An 18,074-nucleotide genomic window follows, 5' to 3' on the forward strand; every position below is an offset into this window, starting at 1 on the left:
GCAGAGACTGGAAGGATGGAGATGAAGTGGCCTTGCTAAACTGGAGCTTGGTGGGAACCTTGGCAGGAGGAGTTCCCAGGAATAGGTAGTGGAGACAGAGTGGCTGGAGCGGGCCCAGGAGACAGTGGAGGTGGGGAAGCAAAGACAGCAAAGGGAGAAGATTAATGAGACCACATAAGAGAGAGTGGGTACATTTGAGTAGTAAGACTGTAATAGAGAGGGAGAAATTGACAATGCAGAAGAGAGACAAGCCCTGCAGGAATTAAGTCCACACATGGACCAAGGGGGTGGCACAAGTGGAGGGTCAGACTCAGCGAGGAGCAGGGATGGCCCAGCCTTTGGCAGCAGGAAGGCAAGCGGAGCAGGGGTGTGGGTGTCAGTCACGTGGTACATTTGGTACTGGAAGCCTGAGGAATCTCTGTGGTTGTTTCTGCTCTCTTGGGTCATAATGAAGTGAAGGAGGCAGCTGAGCTTAGGATAGTGGAGCAGGGCACATTTGAGCCTGGGTGCGGTGGTACACACTGCGAATCAGCAAACTGATTAGAGAAACACCATAAGAGAGGAAGGCTCCCCACCTCCCAGCTCCTCATTGCTATGTTCAGACCATTTCTTCTATTCTGGAAAAATGCTAGATGCTTCAAAGTTGCCCCCTCCTTATTGCAGTCACCTCTAGACCCCAAGCTGACCCCCACTGTCCTTTGAAGTGTTTTTTTTTTAACATTAATTTACTTACTTTTGGCTACCCTCGGTCTTTGTTGCTGTGTATGGGCTACTCTCTAGCTGTGGTGCACGGGCTTCTCGTTTCAGTGGCTTTTCTTATTTCAGAGCACAGGCACTGGAGTGCAGGCTCAGTGGTTATAGTGCACAGGCTTAGTTGCCCTATGGCAGGTGAAATCTTCCCGGACCAGGGATTGGACCTGCGTCCCCTGCATTGGGAGGCAGACTCCCAACCACTGAACAACCAGGGAAGTCCATCCTTTAGAGATTTTTACCTGGTTCATTGTCTCCTCTTCTTCACCACTTCTCCTACCCCAACCCATCCTTTACTTTGAGATCAGTTCCTTGACCTCCTTACTTCTACTCCCGGCCTCATTGTACTTGGGAAGGGGCAGCAATGGGAGAGCTGGCCTTATTTAGACCGGGAGGTGAATGAAGTGTCAGGAGAAGAGGTTGAGGCTAAGGGGACTTTACTGATGGAAATGCATGGGGAACAGTGGAAGGTTTAAGAGCGTGGGCTAGAGACAGCAGTCACAGCAGTTAGAAGGTGCTTGGAGCCTATTGGAAATGAGAGTCGAAGGATCATCTAGGGATGACCTTAGAGGCGTGACTGCGGCTCAGAGAGACAGGATTTCAACTCTGTTCCACCTGCCTTCAGAGCTGCTAGCCTTCACCCTTACTTTTTTGTCTCCTTCAAATCCACTTGGCTCTCCCAGGTCCCTTCTAGAGTAATTCTCAAACTGTTTTTTCTTCTCCATTTCATCATTACCTCCTCTTGGACTTTGCATGTGCTTCCCAAACGACTCAGCTTCAGCTTCTGTGCCACTAATGACTGTCTACATTGTAATTAGAGTCATTATAATAAACACAGGTTCTGATTGTACATCTACAACATTGAAAAAATATTTGGTGGCTCTTCACTGTTCACAAGAATAAAATCCAAGCTTCTTAAAGGGGGTCTTCCAAGCCCTTCACGACAGGTGCTCAGCAAACATTCAGATCCCTTCACAGCCTGGTCTCCAGGCTTCTTTCCCAATCATACAGCCTACTCTTCTTTCCTTTAGACCCAGGGCTTCAGCCACATGGAAGGATTCATTCTTCACATTCCCTGTCCCTGACTGCTGAAGCGTGACCCCTTCCCCCAAGTTCCAAGGGCCTTCATTGCCCTTATCCCAGTGGCCAAATGAATTGTTTTCTTGCTTTCTTCCTCATGAGCTCTTTAAAAGCAGGTACCACATCTCATTCCTTTCTGAATATCCAGCCTCAGTTACTGCCTGGCTCTATTCTTGTGAAGGCCTAGGACCCGCCTTTGCTAAATGCCTTTGCCAGGCCATGAGTGAGGCATGTGGTTGGAAGACACCATAGCAGAGCAGTTGAGAGCAGAGCCTTTGCAATAAGACAGGAGACAAATGAATGACCCTCTTTGACCTACATTTTCCTCATCTGTAAAACGCAGAAATAAAAACACTGACCTGGGAGAACTACTAGGGGTCTAAATGAAATAATTATTGCATATAGAGGGTTTAGTATATCCCTGGGGCACCTATTAAGCACATAATAAGTGGTAGCTGAATGTCTCATTTATCCATAAGGTGGAAGGACTCAAGGAGAGTCTATGAAGAAGCAAAGGTGATTTGAAGGTTAAGAGCCTATATAATTCAGAGAACAGGGTGCTGTTAATGAAATTAGAGAGGGAGTTGGCGAGGAGAAGCTCTTTTAGGAGGGAGAGTGTGATTTATTCACTTAGGGCCATGATGAGTTTAGGTGATGGACTTTCTTTTGTTCTTCTTTTGGGGGGTAGGGCCCCCCACCACATTGCATAGCATGTGGGATCTTAGTTCTGGTCAGGGTATAAACCCATGTCCCCCATAAACCAGGGTTCAAACCCAAGTCCCCTGTAGTGGAAGCATGGAGTCTTAACTGGACTACCAGGGAAGTACCTAGGTGATGGACTATTAAAGGGTGCTGTGGGGGATATATAGGACTGAAGTTAGGAAAGTTGTTGGAAATCCTAGTCTGAATCCCAGAAGAGAGGCTAAAGTCAACACTATAGACTTTGAGAATGTTGTAAATACAGAACAGAATTAAAATCCTGGAGAAATTCTGGTCCTGGAGGGAGTACAAAGCAGAAGACAGACCCTGGGAAATGCTTCCACCCAGATGAAGAGGACACTAAGACCCATGAAGAAGAGGAGAAAGAGATGTTTTAAATCTCATTTTCTCCTGCTGCTGCTGCTAAATTGTATCAGTCGTGTCCGACTCTGTGCGATCCCATAGACGGCAGCCCACCAGGCTCCTCTGTCCCTGGGATTCTCCAGGCAAGAATTCTGGAGTGGGTTGCCATTTCCTTCTCCAGTTCATGAAAGTGAAAAGTGAAAGTGAAGTCACTCAGTCCTGTCCGACTCTTAGGACCGCATGGACTGCAGCCAACCAGGCTCCTCCGTCCATGGGATTCTCCAGGCAAGAGTACTGGAGTGGGCTGCCATTGCCTTCTCCGCATTTTCTCCTAATAGTTCTTAAATCAGCCTTCGATGTAAATCTAAGGTCAGCACTTTGAATGGAGAATCACGGTGTTGAACAGACACCTCCTTATCCCGTACTGTGTGTTCCAATGTTTTCTAAATTGCTAGGTCTAGGGCCGAAGTGCAGGGCTTCTCAGGTGGCACTAGTGATAAAGAACCCATCTGCCAGTGCAGGAGATGGAAGAGATGCAGATTGGATCCCTGGGTCAGGAAGATCCCCTGGAGAGGGCCATGGAAACCCACCCCAGTATTCTTGCCTGGAGAATCCCATGGGCAGAAAAGCCTGGTGGGCTATAGTCCACGGGGCTGCAAAGACTTGGACACGACTGAAGTGACTTAGCACACACACAACACAGGGCCAACGGGCAGTGCCCTATAGTGGAATGTGTGATGCCCGCTCTCCCCATGTCATCTCCGGGAAATGGGGCAGCAGTGACTTCTAAAGAAGTGGCTGCATTCCCGATGGAGGTTTTTATCTGCTCTTTGCAGGATCTGGAGTGAGGGGTCCCTCAGAGAGCTTATCCAGCTGATGGCGTAGGACAGTTCTTCCCATACACGAGCAGACCAGGGCAGGAACTGGTTTCCCTTATGTGGCCGTCAGACATCGATCTCAAAAAATATCACTTAAAGAAAGCTATATAGACTGGCCCTTCAGTAAAGGGAACTCTCATTCTTTCAACAAATATTTATTGAGCACCTAGTATATGTCTGGCACTGTTCTAGGCCCTGGAGATACAGCTGTGAGCCAAGCAGGCAAACACTCTGCCCACATGGATCTTATATTCCTAAGTGGGCAGATTAAGCAGACAAAATAACTGAATAATATGTTATATGCTAGTAAGTACCACGGAGAAAATTTAAGCAGGGAAGAGGCTGAAGGATGCCGAGGAGATAATGGTTGCAATCTTAAATTGTTTGGGGGTGTGAAGACGATATTGAGGAAGCAACTTTTGAGTTGCTTCTTGAGGATACCTGGGGAGAAAGTTCCAGGCAGAGAAGGGGTGGGGTTTGAGAGCCAGTGAGGAGGTCCCTGATGGAAGAGAGCAGCAATGATGAGTCACAGATGCAGCAGAGGGTCCACCAGCGGTAGAGCCTCATGGGCCACACCTGAGTGGGATGAGAGCCGCAAGAGCGTGTGGGCAGGGGCACGATGGGCCTGAGCTCTCCCCAGCTTTGGGGATCTGAGTTAAACCCTTCCTGTGTCTACTCACACCAGTCATGATTTCTCATGTTTTGGGAGTCATGAAGACGAGCTGAGAACTTTTTTGAATGGATTCCTTCTCCTTTCACCATTTGCTCTACATGAGAGTAATTCTGAGTTCAGATTATAGGGACCTTTTGAGTTCATTCGCTCTGACCAATACTTTGTGTGTATACACTCATACATGCACACACTCCCATTCATATGCATTAACTCAGAGCTGACTTATACTGTATATTTCAGAGAAATGACTTTTTATGGTTAAAAAAAACACATAGTCTAACCTCCCTGGGGCTCAGTTTCTTCATCTGCAAAATGGGTATGAGAGTAAAAGCCTGACAAAGAGTGTATCCCAGTGCCTAACGCACAGTAGAAGCTCAGAATGTGTTGTCTCAGTTTCCTATCCTTCCTCTGACATTGTTGCAAATTAAATAGCCATTTGTTCCTTTTCACCTCTGTACCTGACTTTGTAGTTTTAGATCATTATGCCAATGAATATATTAGGTTTGGATGACTTCAGTTGACCTAACTTTACTATCGCTTTGACCGTTAAATGAATTTATTAATGTACATAGCATACCTTTATTCCTTCCTCATTTAAATAGAGGTGAAAGGATTTTCCATACTGCACACATCCATCAAAACAATAAAGCTGAGTAAAAGCTGAACTCATGTTAATATTTCATTCTTGCTAATGAAAAAAATACATATAAATATATTTAGGGTATCATGTTCTGATACACTATACATTTTTCCCCATCAGGATAGAATAGCCAAAATTGATATTTTTCACAGAAGCATTAAGCTTTAAAAAATGTTAATGGCCTAAAACTCACATAGAAATACTGAATTACTAAAAGCAGCAGCAATTACATGTTTAATGTCAACAGAAGCACATTATCTAATGAGCTGTTTTCAGAAGTTAATAATGTGATTAATCACCGATTGACAAAAACTGTGGAAAAGAAGTTATTTTGTACTAATAGCACTCCCGAGCCAAGAGCTGCCTGAGGGGAGGTAAATCTTGGCTAATGAGGTGCCAGTGGCAGTTGGGGGTGGTTGATGTCAGAGAAAGACCAGCTGGCTCCTCAGGCAGGTCCTCACCATGTGATGCTTACTGGTGGGGTCTTTGTACTCCAGACTTGAGTCCTCAGTTTTGTGAATTTAGCAGCCCCCAGAGTTAAACAGGATCAGGAGTACCAACTTACGCTAACCAGACTTATAAGAGAGTGATATATAAACCAGATTGAAAGTATTTAATTTAAAATGTGGATTGGAACTTGGAGAAGGAAATGACAACCCACTCCAGTATTCTCCCCTGGAGAATTCCATGGACAGAGGAGCCTGGCAGAATACAGTCCATGAGGTCACCGGGAGTTGGACACGACTGAAGCAACTTAGCACACACAGCACAGTTTCATGGATGGAAACTACCAGGGAGAAGGGAACTTCTCCCTTAAATGGCTTTTACTCTATCCTTTGTGGAAACCTGTATGGGGAGCCAAATTGCAACAGGAATAATGATAGTTTAGTTATACATTCATTCAGCTTTTAATTGAGCACCTACTATGTGCAGGGGCTTCCCTGATAGCTCAGTTGGTAAAGAATCTGCCTGCAATGTAGGAGACCCCAGTTTGATTCCTGAGTTGGGAAGATCTGCTAAAGAAGGGATAGACTACCCATCCAGTATTCTTGGGCTTCCCTTGTGGCTCAGCTGGTCAAGAATCCACCTGCAATGCAGGAGACCCTGGTTTGATCCCTGGGTTGGGAAGATCCCCTGGAGCAGAGAAAGGCTACCCACTCTAGTATTCTGACCTGGAGAATTCTATGGACTCTATAGTCCATGGGGTCCCAGAGTTAGACACGACTGAGCGACTTTCACTTTCACTTTTCACTACTATGTGCAAGGCTCTGTTCTAGCCCTGGGGATGCAGCAAACAAGAGACAAAAAATAAACCTCCCTGCTCTGTTAGGGTATATGTGCTAAATGAGGGGCAGGGGGTGACAGATGGTGAGCAAATAACGTATGTATCATAGCAGATGGTGACATATACTTTAGAGTCTCACTATTCCAAGTATGGCCTGGGGCCCTGCTGCATGGGTATCTACTGGGAGCTTATTAGGCATGTTACCAAGTCCAAGCTCATATTACTCACCACATGTCAGGCCAACAAATTGAGACACAAGTTGTTGAGGCAAGGAATGGTGACTTTATTCAGACAGCCAGTAGACAGAGAAGATGGTGGACTGGTGTCCTGAAGAACCTATTATAGGTGGACCCATCCCAATCCACAAAATTAGAATCCACATTGAGCAAGATTCCCAGGTGATTGGTATGCACTTTAGTTTGAGGGAATTCCCTGCTAGGTCAGCTGGTAAAGAATCCACCTGCAATGCAGGAGATCCTGGTTCGATTCCTGGGTTAGGAAGATCTGCTGGAGAAGGGATAGGCTACCCACTCCAGTGTTCTTGGGCTTCCCTAGTGGTTCAGCTGGTAAAGAATCCGCCTGCAATGTGGGAGACCTGGGTTCAATCCCTGGTTTGGGAAGATCCCCTGGAGAAGGAAACGGCTACCCACTCCAGTATTCTGGCCTGGAGAATCCCATGGACTGTATAGTCCGTGGGGTCGCAAAGAGTCAGACATAACGGAATGACTTTCACTTTCACACTTTGACTTTATAGTTTGAGAAGCACTGATTTAAAGGAACACTAAGTAGGAAAAGGGGGATGGAGAGTGCCTGGGGCAGGGATTGTTATTTTACAAAGAATACAGGGAAAGCCTCACAGATATAGTGACACTTGTTCAGAGCCCTGAAGGGATGAGGGAGAGAGTCATGTGGATATCTAGGTGAAGAGTGTTCTAGGTAGAAGAATAAGCTGATGTAAAGGCCCTGAGGCAGAAGCATGTCCAGCATGCTTAAGGAACAGTCAGAGGAAGGTAGACTGGAACAGAGTGAGTTGAAGGAAGAGCTTTAAGAGCAGAGAAGTAACTAGGATGGTTGGCTGGAGCAGATCACTTAAAGCCTTGTAGAAATTGTACTGTGGCTCTTACTCTGAGTGGGGTTGGAGCCTTTGCAGGGTTTGAGCAGAAGAGTGTTGTGATCTGAATTTTCAAAGGATCACTCCAGCTTCTGTGTTACAAGTAGACTATAGAGAACAAGGGAGGAGACCATTGCAGGAGTTTTCAGGTGAGACGTGTTGCTAGGTTGGACCATAGCAATAGAAAGAAGTGATATATTTTGAAGATGGGGATGACAGGGTTTGTTGACAAATAGGATGTCGGGAGGGAATAAAAGAAACAGGTTGACACTGATGACAGTTATTGGCCTGCACAGCTGGAAGGAAAGAGTTACCACTTATTGGAGAAGAGAATATCACAAGAACAGGTTTTAGGGGGTGGGAGATTGAGAGTTGTGTTCCAGATGTATTAAATTTGAGACATCTCATATGTATCCAGTTGGAGATTTGAGTTGGCAGTTGGATATAGGAATCTGGAGTTTGGGGTAGAGGTCCTAGTTAGAGCTATGTAAATGAGCATCATCAGCCCAGATGGTGTTTGATGCCATGAGTCTATGAGATCATCCAGGGAGTGGGAGAGATGAGAGCATGTGTGTTGTTAGCAGACAGTATCACAAGCTAAAACAACCAGTCACAGCCATCTTGCCCACCACCTTCCCTACTGTCTGGCCAGATTACCCGTGTCTAATCGGACATGGTATTGATTAGAGCATGGCATTTCCAAGCATCCCCAGCTGACCATGGCAGGATGGGAGCAGATCCGTCCACTCAGGTATGTTTTATTCATTGGTCATTCAGAGGGCGACTTCACTATAATATTTCGAGTCATCTCTCTGTGACCTTTGCCTCCTGATTGAAGCAACACACTAATCCTCAGAGTTCTTCTCTCTTCTTCTGATTCACGGACATCACCAGTGGGGAAAACTGATCCCAATCCATCTTCCTCTTCCTCCTCCTGGTCCTAGTAAAGACTTTCATTCATTGAGCACCTCCTACAGGCTACACCAAGCACCACATGTACCTTGTCTCTGATGCCTCACCACAAGATAGCCCATTTTACAGATGGGGACACTGAGACTCAGAGACCTGGAGTCACTTGTCAAGGCAAGAGCCTTTCTGAGCCCAAAGCCTCTCAACCACCTCATGACTGGGGACTGGAGGCGCTTATCTCAGGGGTGTTTTTGCTTCCCTGAGCTCCTGGTCACATGCTTCCCCCCTCAACTCCGCAGCCGTGGTGAAGAACCCACCCAACAACCTGTGGATCATCGCTGCAGTACTGGCGCCCATCGCCGTGGTCACCGTCATCATCATCATCATCACTGCCGTGCTCTGCCGCAAGAACAAGAACGACTTCAAGCCAGACACCATGATGAACCTGCCTCAGCGAGCAAAGGTATGTGTCGGAAGCCGAGAGGAGAGGGCTAGGAACCCTGGCCCGAGGGGGCTTTGCCTGCCTTTTGGCCACTGAGGTCATTGCAAATACCTTCAGAAACCTCCTCTTCAGTCCTCAAGTTGAAGGAGACCCTTTGGTTACTTATTTGAATGTTTAAAAAATTGTGGTAAAATATACATAACATAACGTGCACCATTTAGCCCTTTTAAAGTGTTCAGCTCAGTATTATTAAGGATATTTGCATTGTTGTGCAAACCTTCATTTTTATAATTGGGACACAATAACTCTTGGCTCTAAGTGCTTCTCAGTGCTTTGCAGGTACCAGCTCACTTACTCTTCGTAGCAGCCCTTTGAGGAAGAACATTATTTTTCAGAGGAGGAAACAGAGGTACAGAAAATGAGGAATTAGATAGACTTGAAAGGGGTCTCAGAGCTCATCTGATCTGACACCTTCCCTTTTACAGAGAAGTGACTTTTTCATGATGGCACAGTGAGTAAGTAGCAGAACTGATGGTAGAACCAGGTGTCTTGGCTCCTAACTCAAGGCTGTTTGGGGGCACATCAGACCCTCAAAACCTTCCTTCTTCCCCTGGCCAGAGTGGCTGATCTTTAAAGGCTACATGACGGGGACTTCCCCGGTGGTCCAGTGGCTAAGAGTTCACGCCCCCAGTGCAGGGGTTCCAGGCTATATTCCTGGTCAGGTAACTAGATCCCACATGCTGCAACTAAGACTTGGCTGCAACTAAGACAGTCAAATAAATAATTTTTTTTAAAAAAAAAAAGGCTGCATGATGACCAAGCTGCAGAGCCTTGGCAGGGCAGCTGTCAAACCCCAGTTCAGTGGCTCCACTGAAGGCTAGCGGCGGGCTCCATCCACCGTCCACAGCCTCCACTGGGCTGCACCATCCCCCTCCAGTGACTGGGAGAGGGGCAAACTGGGGAAATTCTGAAGGCGAATTTTCCAGTCGGACTTCCCTGGCGGCTCAGCAGACCCAGGTTTGATCCCTGGGTCAGGAAATGGCAACCTACTCTAGTATTCTTGCTTGGGAAATCCTATGGACAGAGGAACCTAGCAGGCTATATAGTATGGGGTCACAAAGAGTCAGACACGACTGAGCAACTCAGCAATAACAAGTTTTCTGGTCATGTAGCTCCCTTCACCATAGTCCCCAAAAGGAATATAATAACCTCTACTACCCAGATTATCATATCATGTTTAAATAATGTCTTACAATATCCTGGGCTCTTCTAGGTCTGTCACCTTGTTTGCTCATCACAGTAGTCCTATGAGGTAGGTCAAAGTCAGGGCAGCTCTTATGATTTTCATTTTACTGCAGAGAAACTCAAAAGAATGAGAGACAATGGGACTTATCCACAGCAGAGGGGGGCACTCAGGTCCACACCTGAGTCTTTGGGCTTTGTCTACATTATACACCATCCTGAACCCTGACACTTGGTGGGTAGAACCCTCCTCCAGCCCCTAACCTCTGCGCTTGTTCTGCCTAATTCTCTGGGCAAGAATGAAATAGAGAATGGAATTGCACATCCACTGGACCGCATGACTTGGTGGTTGTCCTTGCTGGGAGTCACGCATGCCTAGTTCTTCCTGGATGACCATACCTTGCTTCAACAAAAGAAATCAAATGAATTTGGTTGTTTATTAAGCCGAGTCACCTGTTGAGAAGCTGCAGCTTGCTGAGACACTCTGTCTAGCGAAGAGTCCAACCCCAGAGAATGTCATTCCGTGTCTGTTGACACAAAGGTACCCGCTGCCAGGACGCGGCACGATGTTGGTAATTACCCAAGCAGTGAAAAATGAAGCTATTCCAAGAGGGGGTATTTCATTTCCATTTTAGCTCAGTTACAATCTGAGCCTTTCAGACATAACAGTAATTACCAGAATCTAATTGCAGCCAAGTCCAGGAATGCAAAGCATGCCATACCGAGGTTGTAAATGCCATCTTCATGTGATTGATGAAGGCAGAATTTTATTAATTTGCTGAGATGAGCTGGGCAGCACATGATTTCAGCATATCCCCTGGCTGGAAAGCTGTCTGAGGCTGGAACAGATTCACGTTTGTGGGTTTTCATAGCCCCTTTTATGTCCTTGCCCAGCACATTGTGCTTCAAGAGATACCCAGCTGCTGTGGAAAATCAAGCAAATTTATGTTGCGTGACATGACTGAGTTCACTCGTGGGGGTGGCAGCGGTTGTTTTCTCCCTCAGTGAGGCTGGGCTACGCACTTTGATTTCCAAAGCCCTGTTATCACGGGAAACCAGTGGGGTGGAACTGCCTCCTTCTCACCACACTCCTTCTGCTGGTGCAACCCGGGGACACTGCAGCATTCGCCAGAGGAGCGAGCCGCCTGCGTCACTTCTCACAACCTGGCTGTGTGAGCAGAATTCATTTAGTGCCAAGGGACGAGGTGGGAAGAGAAAGTTAGCTATTGTCACCAACCCAGAGATGGGGAGGATGGTCTCCTAGTCTCCAGGGACACCGCTGCATCTGTAAGAATGTTGGCTGCGGAGCCAGAGGACACGGCTGGGGACCTTTGCTGAGCCTCACTAGTAGACCCAGCAGGCTCAGACGAGGTGAGTGTGGCTGTCTCAGAGCCGAGATCAGGCCATACCTGCCTGCTCCCTTCTTCAGAGACAAGGTATCAATACCACAGACGTAAGCCTGTTACCACTGCAGTCAGCCGGACGCAGGCAGAAGGTTAAAAAAATGATCGACACAGGAGGAGAGCTGGGTGTCATGCCTTTGTCACCTCCTTTCTTCCTAGTTCACTTTGCTTCCTCTTTGTCATTGGATTCACAGACTTTCCCCAGATGGTCCCTTCATATAACTGAAGAGAACATGGCCCCTTGGAACAGGCAACCTGAAGAGAAAGTTGTTAAGGCCATATGGAGACACAAAACAGAGCTTGGAGGGTTGGCATGGCCTGCTCAGGATGGCTCAGTTACCCCCTAAAGATGCCCTGTTCTTTTCTCACATACTATTTATATGTGCCTCAGTTTTCCCCATCTGTGCATTGGGGGTGATACCAGTGTTCACTTACACTTTGTTGTGAGGATTGAGTTATGTGAATTACTTTGAATGTGCCCTGTACAGAATAAACATTATAGGTAAGTTGATTTTTATTATTACACATGTTTCTTAAAAATATCCAGGTAACATGTCTACCATTAAAATTGTTGGGGATTATTTTGATTTGATAATTTTACAAAACTCATTAAAGCAACTATAAATGTTTCATGATGTTGTATTAGTAGTGTTAGGGGTTTCCAGTGTGTGTCCAGTGGGCAGTTAGTTAATCTCAGGTGATTTTCAAGTTGGAGGTTAAAAGACCACTATCCTGTCAGTCAAAAGAGCAGGGTACAAGTCTTGAGTCTTTCACCACCTAGCTGTGTGGTCTTGGGCAAGTCACTGAACCTCTCTGAGCTTTTGTTTTCTTACCCATAAAGTGGAGACTGTGCTGTTTGCCCAGTTTTCCCCATAGGGTTGTTGTGAGAATGAAATGAGGTGTCAGTGTCTTGCAGGCTGTAAGTACTGAACATGTATAGGGATTCTTGTTAACCTAATAACAAAGGCCACATCTTAAGCTTGTCATTCCTTAATGTCCTTCTGGTCACCCATCATCAGCTCAGTCCCCTGAAGTATCCAGTGCAGTGTGAAGGAACCAAAGAAGGTGGAAATGAGGGGGACAAGCCAGCACCAACTTGTCCTTTTCACTAAATTCTTAGCCGCTGCTGCAGACTGCCGATGGCTCACACACAGGCCAGGAGACTGAAAATAGGAGCCAGACGAAGTGTGGTAGGAGATGCCCGACCTAGGTGGCAGGAAGAGAGAAGAGGCGGCGGGATGAATCATCAAGCAGTGTTTGGGTGTTCTGGCTCTGGCCCCTATGGTTCTGGATTCATATCCTGGCTCCACCATAGACCAGCTGAGTGAGTCTGGGGAAACTGATGAACCTCTCTGAACCTCAGTTTCTTCATCTTTAAAATGGAGAACCATAACAATACCTACCTCCTTGAGCTACAGTGAGGATGAAATGACATAACTCATGTTATATATTCAGTATTATACCAACGATATCAAGTGAAACTGAAACTGTGAGCTTCTTGAGGGTAGAGGAGCCAGTTATTATTCACCTTTTTATTTCCAGCACCAAGCACAGTCCCTGACACAAGCCAATGCCCAATAACTAGAGTTGGAACAAAACTGAACAGGATAATGGGAGGATAAGGGTAGAACAGAAAAGGGACCAATAGGAGATGAGACTGGACACATGGGTTCACACAGAATTCAAGGGTCTTGAATGCCTTGCCAAAGAGTTTGGGTGCCAGAGAGAGTTTTTAATGAGAGAGTGATGACCTGATTAATTTCTAAGGGAGGATTTCTAAGGGAGGAATCCTCTAACTTTGGAGGATTGTCAAGGATGGGTCTGGAAAGGAGCAGAATCGAAATTACAAGACCATGGCAGAGTCAGTACAGCACTGGACCTGGGGAGAAGAGGTCAGTTTCCAAAAACATTTCAGTCGAGTTCAACTGGTGATTAATTGTTTATAGGAGAAGCAGGTTCAGTATTCTAGGAACATCAGCAAGTCATGGGTTGTCATGTCTCCCTCCAAGGGATCTTCCCTATCCAGGGATTGAACCCACATCTCCTGTGTCTCCTGCATTGCAGGCAAATTCTTTACTGCCAAGCCACTGGAGAAGCCCTTGGCTATACTACAGACAGCTTGAAAAAGGAAGCTTTTCTGGATTTAGCAATAAAACTCCCTCCTATTCTGAGACACGATGTGATGGGTTGGGCCACGGTCTTAGACCATTTAATCTGGCCTTCCTGTTACAGTTCTTGACTAAGTAAGGTGCTAAAAGAGGAATGTCTTATCATATCAAGTTCTGATAGAACCCAAACGATAGAGGTTAATTTTCACCCCAAATTTTCTGAAAGAGAATCGCTGATGTCCATTTCACCTGGCCAATGATTTAGTAGGCAGGAAAACAATTTTAACAAATATTGATTGAGTACTTACTATGTGTCAGGTACTTAGCTCAATGCTGGGCTTGAATTTACTTATCTACACAGCGTCCCTTTGAGGGTGGTTAAATATCACTGTCACAGACATACACGTTTGATCCTGCTCACACTATATTCTCTCCATGTTACAGGTGAGGAGACATGTGCAGAGAATCTCAGCCACTTACCCAAGGTCACACAGCTAATATGTGTCAGAGACAGGATTTGAACCCAGGCTGTTTTCAGAGTTGCTGCTCCTAGCCACCCCATCGTCCTGCCTCAAATCCATATTGTGCTGCTTTGGGGCATAGAGCAGAATAGAGACACTCACAGGAATTGTTTAAACAAGCTTCTTGGTTTTTTATTACCCCACTAATACATGTCTGTTGGGTTTTGCTCACAGCTGCCCTATTCACTTGGGACTTCAGACACTGCAATAAAAACCTTGCTAATTTCTCAGTCATGACAAATGAGAGGTGAGCTAGCCTGCTAAAGGGAATGGTCTGGATTAGAGAGTGATTCCATAAGTTCCATTTTATTTTAATAATTATACTGCCTCACATGTGGTAGCGTGTTTCTCCTCTTTTGTTTTCAGATCTGTGATTCTCTGTAACACTGTAGGGTGGTGAAGGTAGAACAGATATGATAATCTTCATTTCTCAGATTAAAACATTGAGGTTCAGATTTCAATGACTTGGCAAAGTCACAAAACCTGTTATTTCACAGGACTTAAGGGATGACAGAACTATTCTTATGTAGAAGAGGCAGGACCTGTTTAATGTAGCAATTAAGAGCTTCTAATTAGCAGTATCCAGTGACTTAGAATAAGTGGTCTAAAATCCTTGAAAGAACTTGTAAACATATTTGCATCTTGTTTATACTATTCATTTTTCTGAGTCTTATCTATGGAAGTTCTGTAGCTAGGTGGAATTAATGTGGACTTTGATTTCGTAGAGACAGAAATCAGGATGGAGATTTGAGTTAACTCGTATTCATCGGAAAGCTAAGTATGGTCCCATCATGTGCACTTTCCCGCCTGTCTTCTCTTAAAGCTGCTATGAGCATTACACTTTGCCAGAAACATGACTGCAAATCTGTTTCCTCTTTGCAGCCTGTGCAGGGCTTTGATTATGCCAAGCAGCACCTGGGCCAGCAAGGGGCGGACGAGGAGGTCATCCCGGTGACTCAGGAGACGGTGGTCCTCCCACTACCCGTTAGAGATGCTCCTGCCTCTCAGGAAAGGGATGCCCCTCAGGATGGAAGCACCATCAAGACAGCCAAATCCATCGAAACCAGAAAGAGGTAGGCACGGGGCCAGATTCTGCCTCTCTGTGTCAGCGAGAGAAATAATTGATAGGGAGAAGAGCTGAAGCCCTCAATTCCTCTGTTTTCTTTAAAAATTCCCCTTCATGCTTGTTGTGAATATTTGAGAAGGATACTAAGGAAGAGGATAGGAATCATAATTCCTGCATCTCTTGAGCCATCCATCTTAACGTTTTAGATGTCTAATCAACCACAATGGTTGAGGTTTTCTTCTTAGATTTATTGTAACAAATTTGGCACTGATGTTACACTTATATTTTAAAATTTATCTTAAAAGCAGTGCCTTTGGTTCAGGATAGTTGTATTTTATCTGGCAATTTCTCTATAGAGCTTATGGTTTTAGTTCAAAAACCAGTTATTGGGCTTTTACTATGAGCAGGGCACTTTGACAGGCATTGGGATGACTAAAGAAAGGTTTAAGATTGATTCCTGACCCCAAGCATCTCATGATGGAAAAACAGAGATAAATCGTTGGAATACCAAGCCTGATGGACAGGTACCTACTATGGAGTCTAAACCATGTCCTGGGGAAAAGAGAGAAGGAAGAATTTAATTCTGATGTGGGAAAGTGTCATGGAAGAGGTTATGTTTTAACCAAGCCTTGAAGGACAAGTGGGATGTCCATGGAGGGGAAGAGATAAAATCATCCAGGCTGGAAGAGCCGGGAGACAGCAATGATTACTTATGATGAATGTCCTTGGGGTTTAAGCTCACAATGCTTGAAATGCAGTGAAAGATGAAACCAGAAGATAGATGAAAACTGTGGAGAGTCTTAACTGCCAGACTGAGGAGTTTGACCTTTATACTCTAGGCAGTATTAAGCCACTGAGAGTTCTTCAGGAAGACAGTGATGCCCGACCTGTATCTTAGAAAGACTACTCCAATGCATTGTGGATGATAGATGGGAGAGGTTAGGCTAGAGGCCAGGACACTTGTTGGGACTTTGCAATAGCCTCACAAAGAGGTAATGAACTCTATGGCCAATTCTGTTGCCTGGCTAACCAACTCTCATTGCCAACCTCTTTCTTTCTTGCTTGGGACCACAATGGTGGCTGAAAAACTACATCCTGTTGGCCTCCTTCTCTCCTTTCAGGTAACAGATATTTATCAATTGTTTGCTGTTAACCAGGCACAAAGGATACTGCAACGAACAAGACAAAGTTCATACTCCTACAGTTGTTACAGTTTGATGGGGGAGAGATAGACAATAAACAGAGAGATAAAAATATAGTAGGTTGGGAGGTGATGGGGTTGGGAGGTGATGAGTATGAAGAAGAAAACCAAAGCACAGTAAAGGATTGTAGATGTGGAAAGGGGAATATGATGCTACTTTAGCAAGAAGTTGGGGAAGGCCTCACTGATAAAGTGACATTGAGAAAGACTTTATTGAAATGATGTGTAAGGTTATCTAGTGGAAGAACATCCCAAGCAGATGGAACAGTATGTGCTAAGCCCAGAGGAGGAAATGTCTTGACTTGCTTAAGGAAGAGCATGAAGGCCAAGGAGGCTGATGTGAACTAGGGAGGAAGTTTGTAGCAGCTGAGTCAGAGAAACTAACTGAGGTTGATCTTGTCAGGCTTTAGAAATCAAAGTCAGAACTTGGGGTTTTATTGTGAATGAAGATTAGGAGTCCTTAGAAGAGGGTTTTGAGAATAATGACAGGATGTGACTTGCATTTTAAAGGCTCACTCTGGCTGCTGTGTGGAAATAGACTGTAGAGAAGCAGAGAGACCCATTAGGAGGCTTTTGTAGGAGTCCAGGTGAGAGATGGTGGTGTGGACCAGGGCATGGAGATGTGGGAAGTGATTAGGCTCTAGAGGTGTTTACAAGGAAGAGCTGACAAGACGTGCTGATAAATTGTTGTGTAGTATGGAAATAGAGAGGGATGATTTGCCATTTTTGTGCTGGGGAAGACTGGAGAAGTTTGGATGTGGACATGTTCAGTGTGAGATGCCCATGAGACATGCAAGTGGAGACATTGAGAGCTCAGTTAACCATATGAGTCTGGAGTTCAGAGGAGAGGTTGAGAGTTGAAATATAAATGTAGGAGCTATCAGTGTTTAGTTACAAAAATCTCTGAGACTAGATGGGCACCTTGGAGAGTATAGATGGAGAAGAAATCTAAGAACTGATGCCTGGGACATGGCAGTGATTAGAGACCCAGATAATGAAGATGAATCGGCAAAAGATTCTGAAAAGCATCCATAAGAAAGGCATGAGAACAAAGCAAGAGTGGAATCCAGGAAGCCAAGAGAATGAAGTTATTTCAGGAGGAAGAAAGGATTGTTTGTATCAAATTTACAAATTTTGTATTGGAGTCAAGCATCGAGTCTCCGAGCTTTTCTCCAGGAGATCTTAGTACCTAAAAAGGAATTACAGAGAAACAGAGGGTTGGATTTCAGCTTGTGTGGGGAAGAATGCAGAGGGCATGTTGATTAATTATCTGTTGCCCCATAACAAACCACTCTAAAGTTTAGCAGCCTAAAACAGCAACCATTTATTTAGCTCGTAATTTTGGGGGGATCAGCAGTTTTGGCTGAGCTCAGCTGGGTGGTTCTTCTAGTCTGAACTTGGCTTGGCTGATCTCAGCTGGGCTGTCTCATGCATCTTTGGTCAGGGGGGAGGTCTGCTGGGCTAGCTTGTTGATTGACAGCCTTGTCTGGGGCAGCCAGATAACTGGGGTGTCTTGGTATGTGGTCCTGAATCCTCTAGAAGGTTAGCTCTAGCTTTTTGACAGGATGGTTACAGAGTTCCCAGGGAAGCAAGAAAACAAGCCCCAAACAAACCTCAAGTCTTTGCTTGTATCATGTTTACTGCTGTCCTATTGGCCAAAGCAAAACACAAGAGTCAGTGTGGGAGGGGACTACCCTAAGTTG

The 18,074-nt window shown here is 45.4% G+C and overlaps 1 protein-coding gene across 1 annotated transcript in view; it reads left to right on the forward strand.

Moving 5' to 3' along the window:
* Nucleotides 1-18,074, forward strand: part of KIAA1549L (KIAA1549 like) — a 131,764-nt gene that overhangs the window by 36,253 nt on the left and 77,437 nt on the right. Inside the window, exons 10-11 of the mRNA XM_055547332.1 lie at nucleotides 8,688-8,851; nucleotides 14,987-15,177. Of these exons, the coding sequence (XP_055403307.1) occupies nucleotides 8,688-8,851; nucleotides 14,987-15,177 (355 nt within the window). The remainder of the gene's footprint in view (nucleotides 1-8,687; nucleotides 8,852-14,986; nucleotides 15,178-18,074) is intronic.

Source organism: Bubalus kerabau, chromosome 15 (assembly GCF_029407905.1).
Source record: "Bubalus kerabau isolate K-KA32 ecotype Philippines breed swamp buffalo chromosome 15, PCC_UOA_SB_1v2, whole genome shotgun sequence".
Lineage (NCBI taxonomy): Eukaryota > Metazoa > Chordata > Mammalia > Artiodactyla > Bovidae > Bubalus > Bubalus kerabau.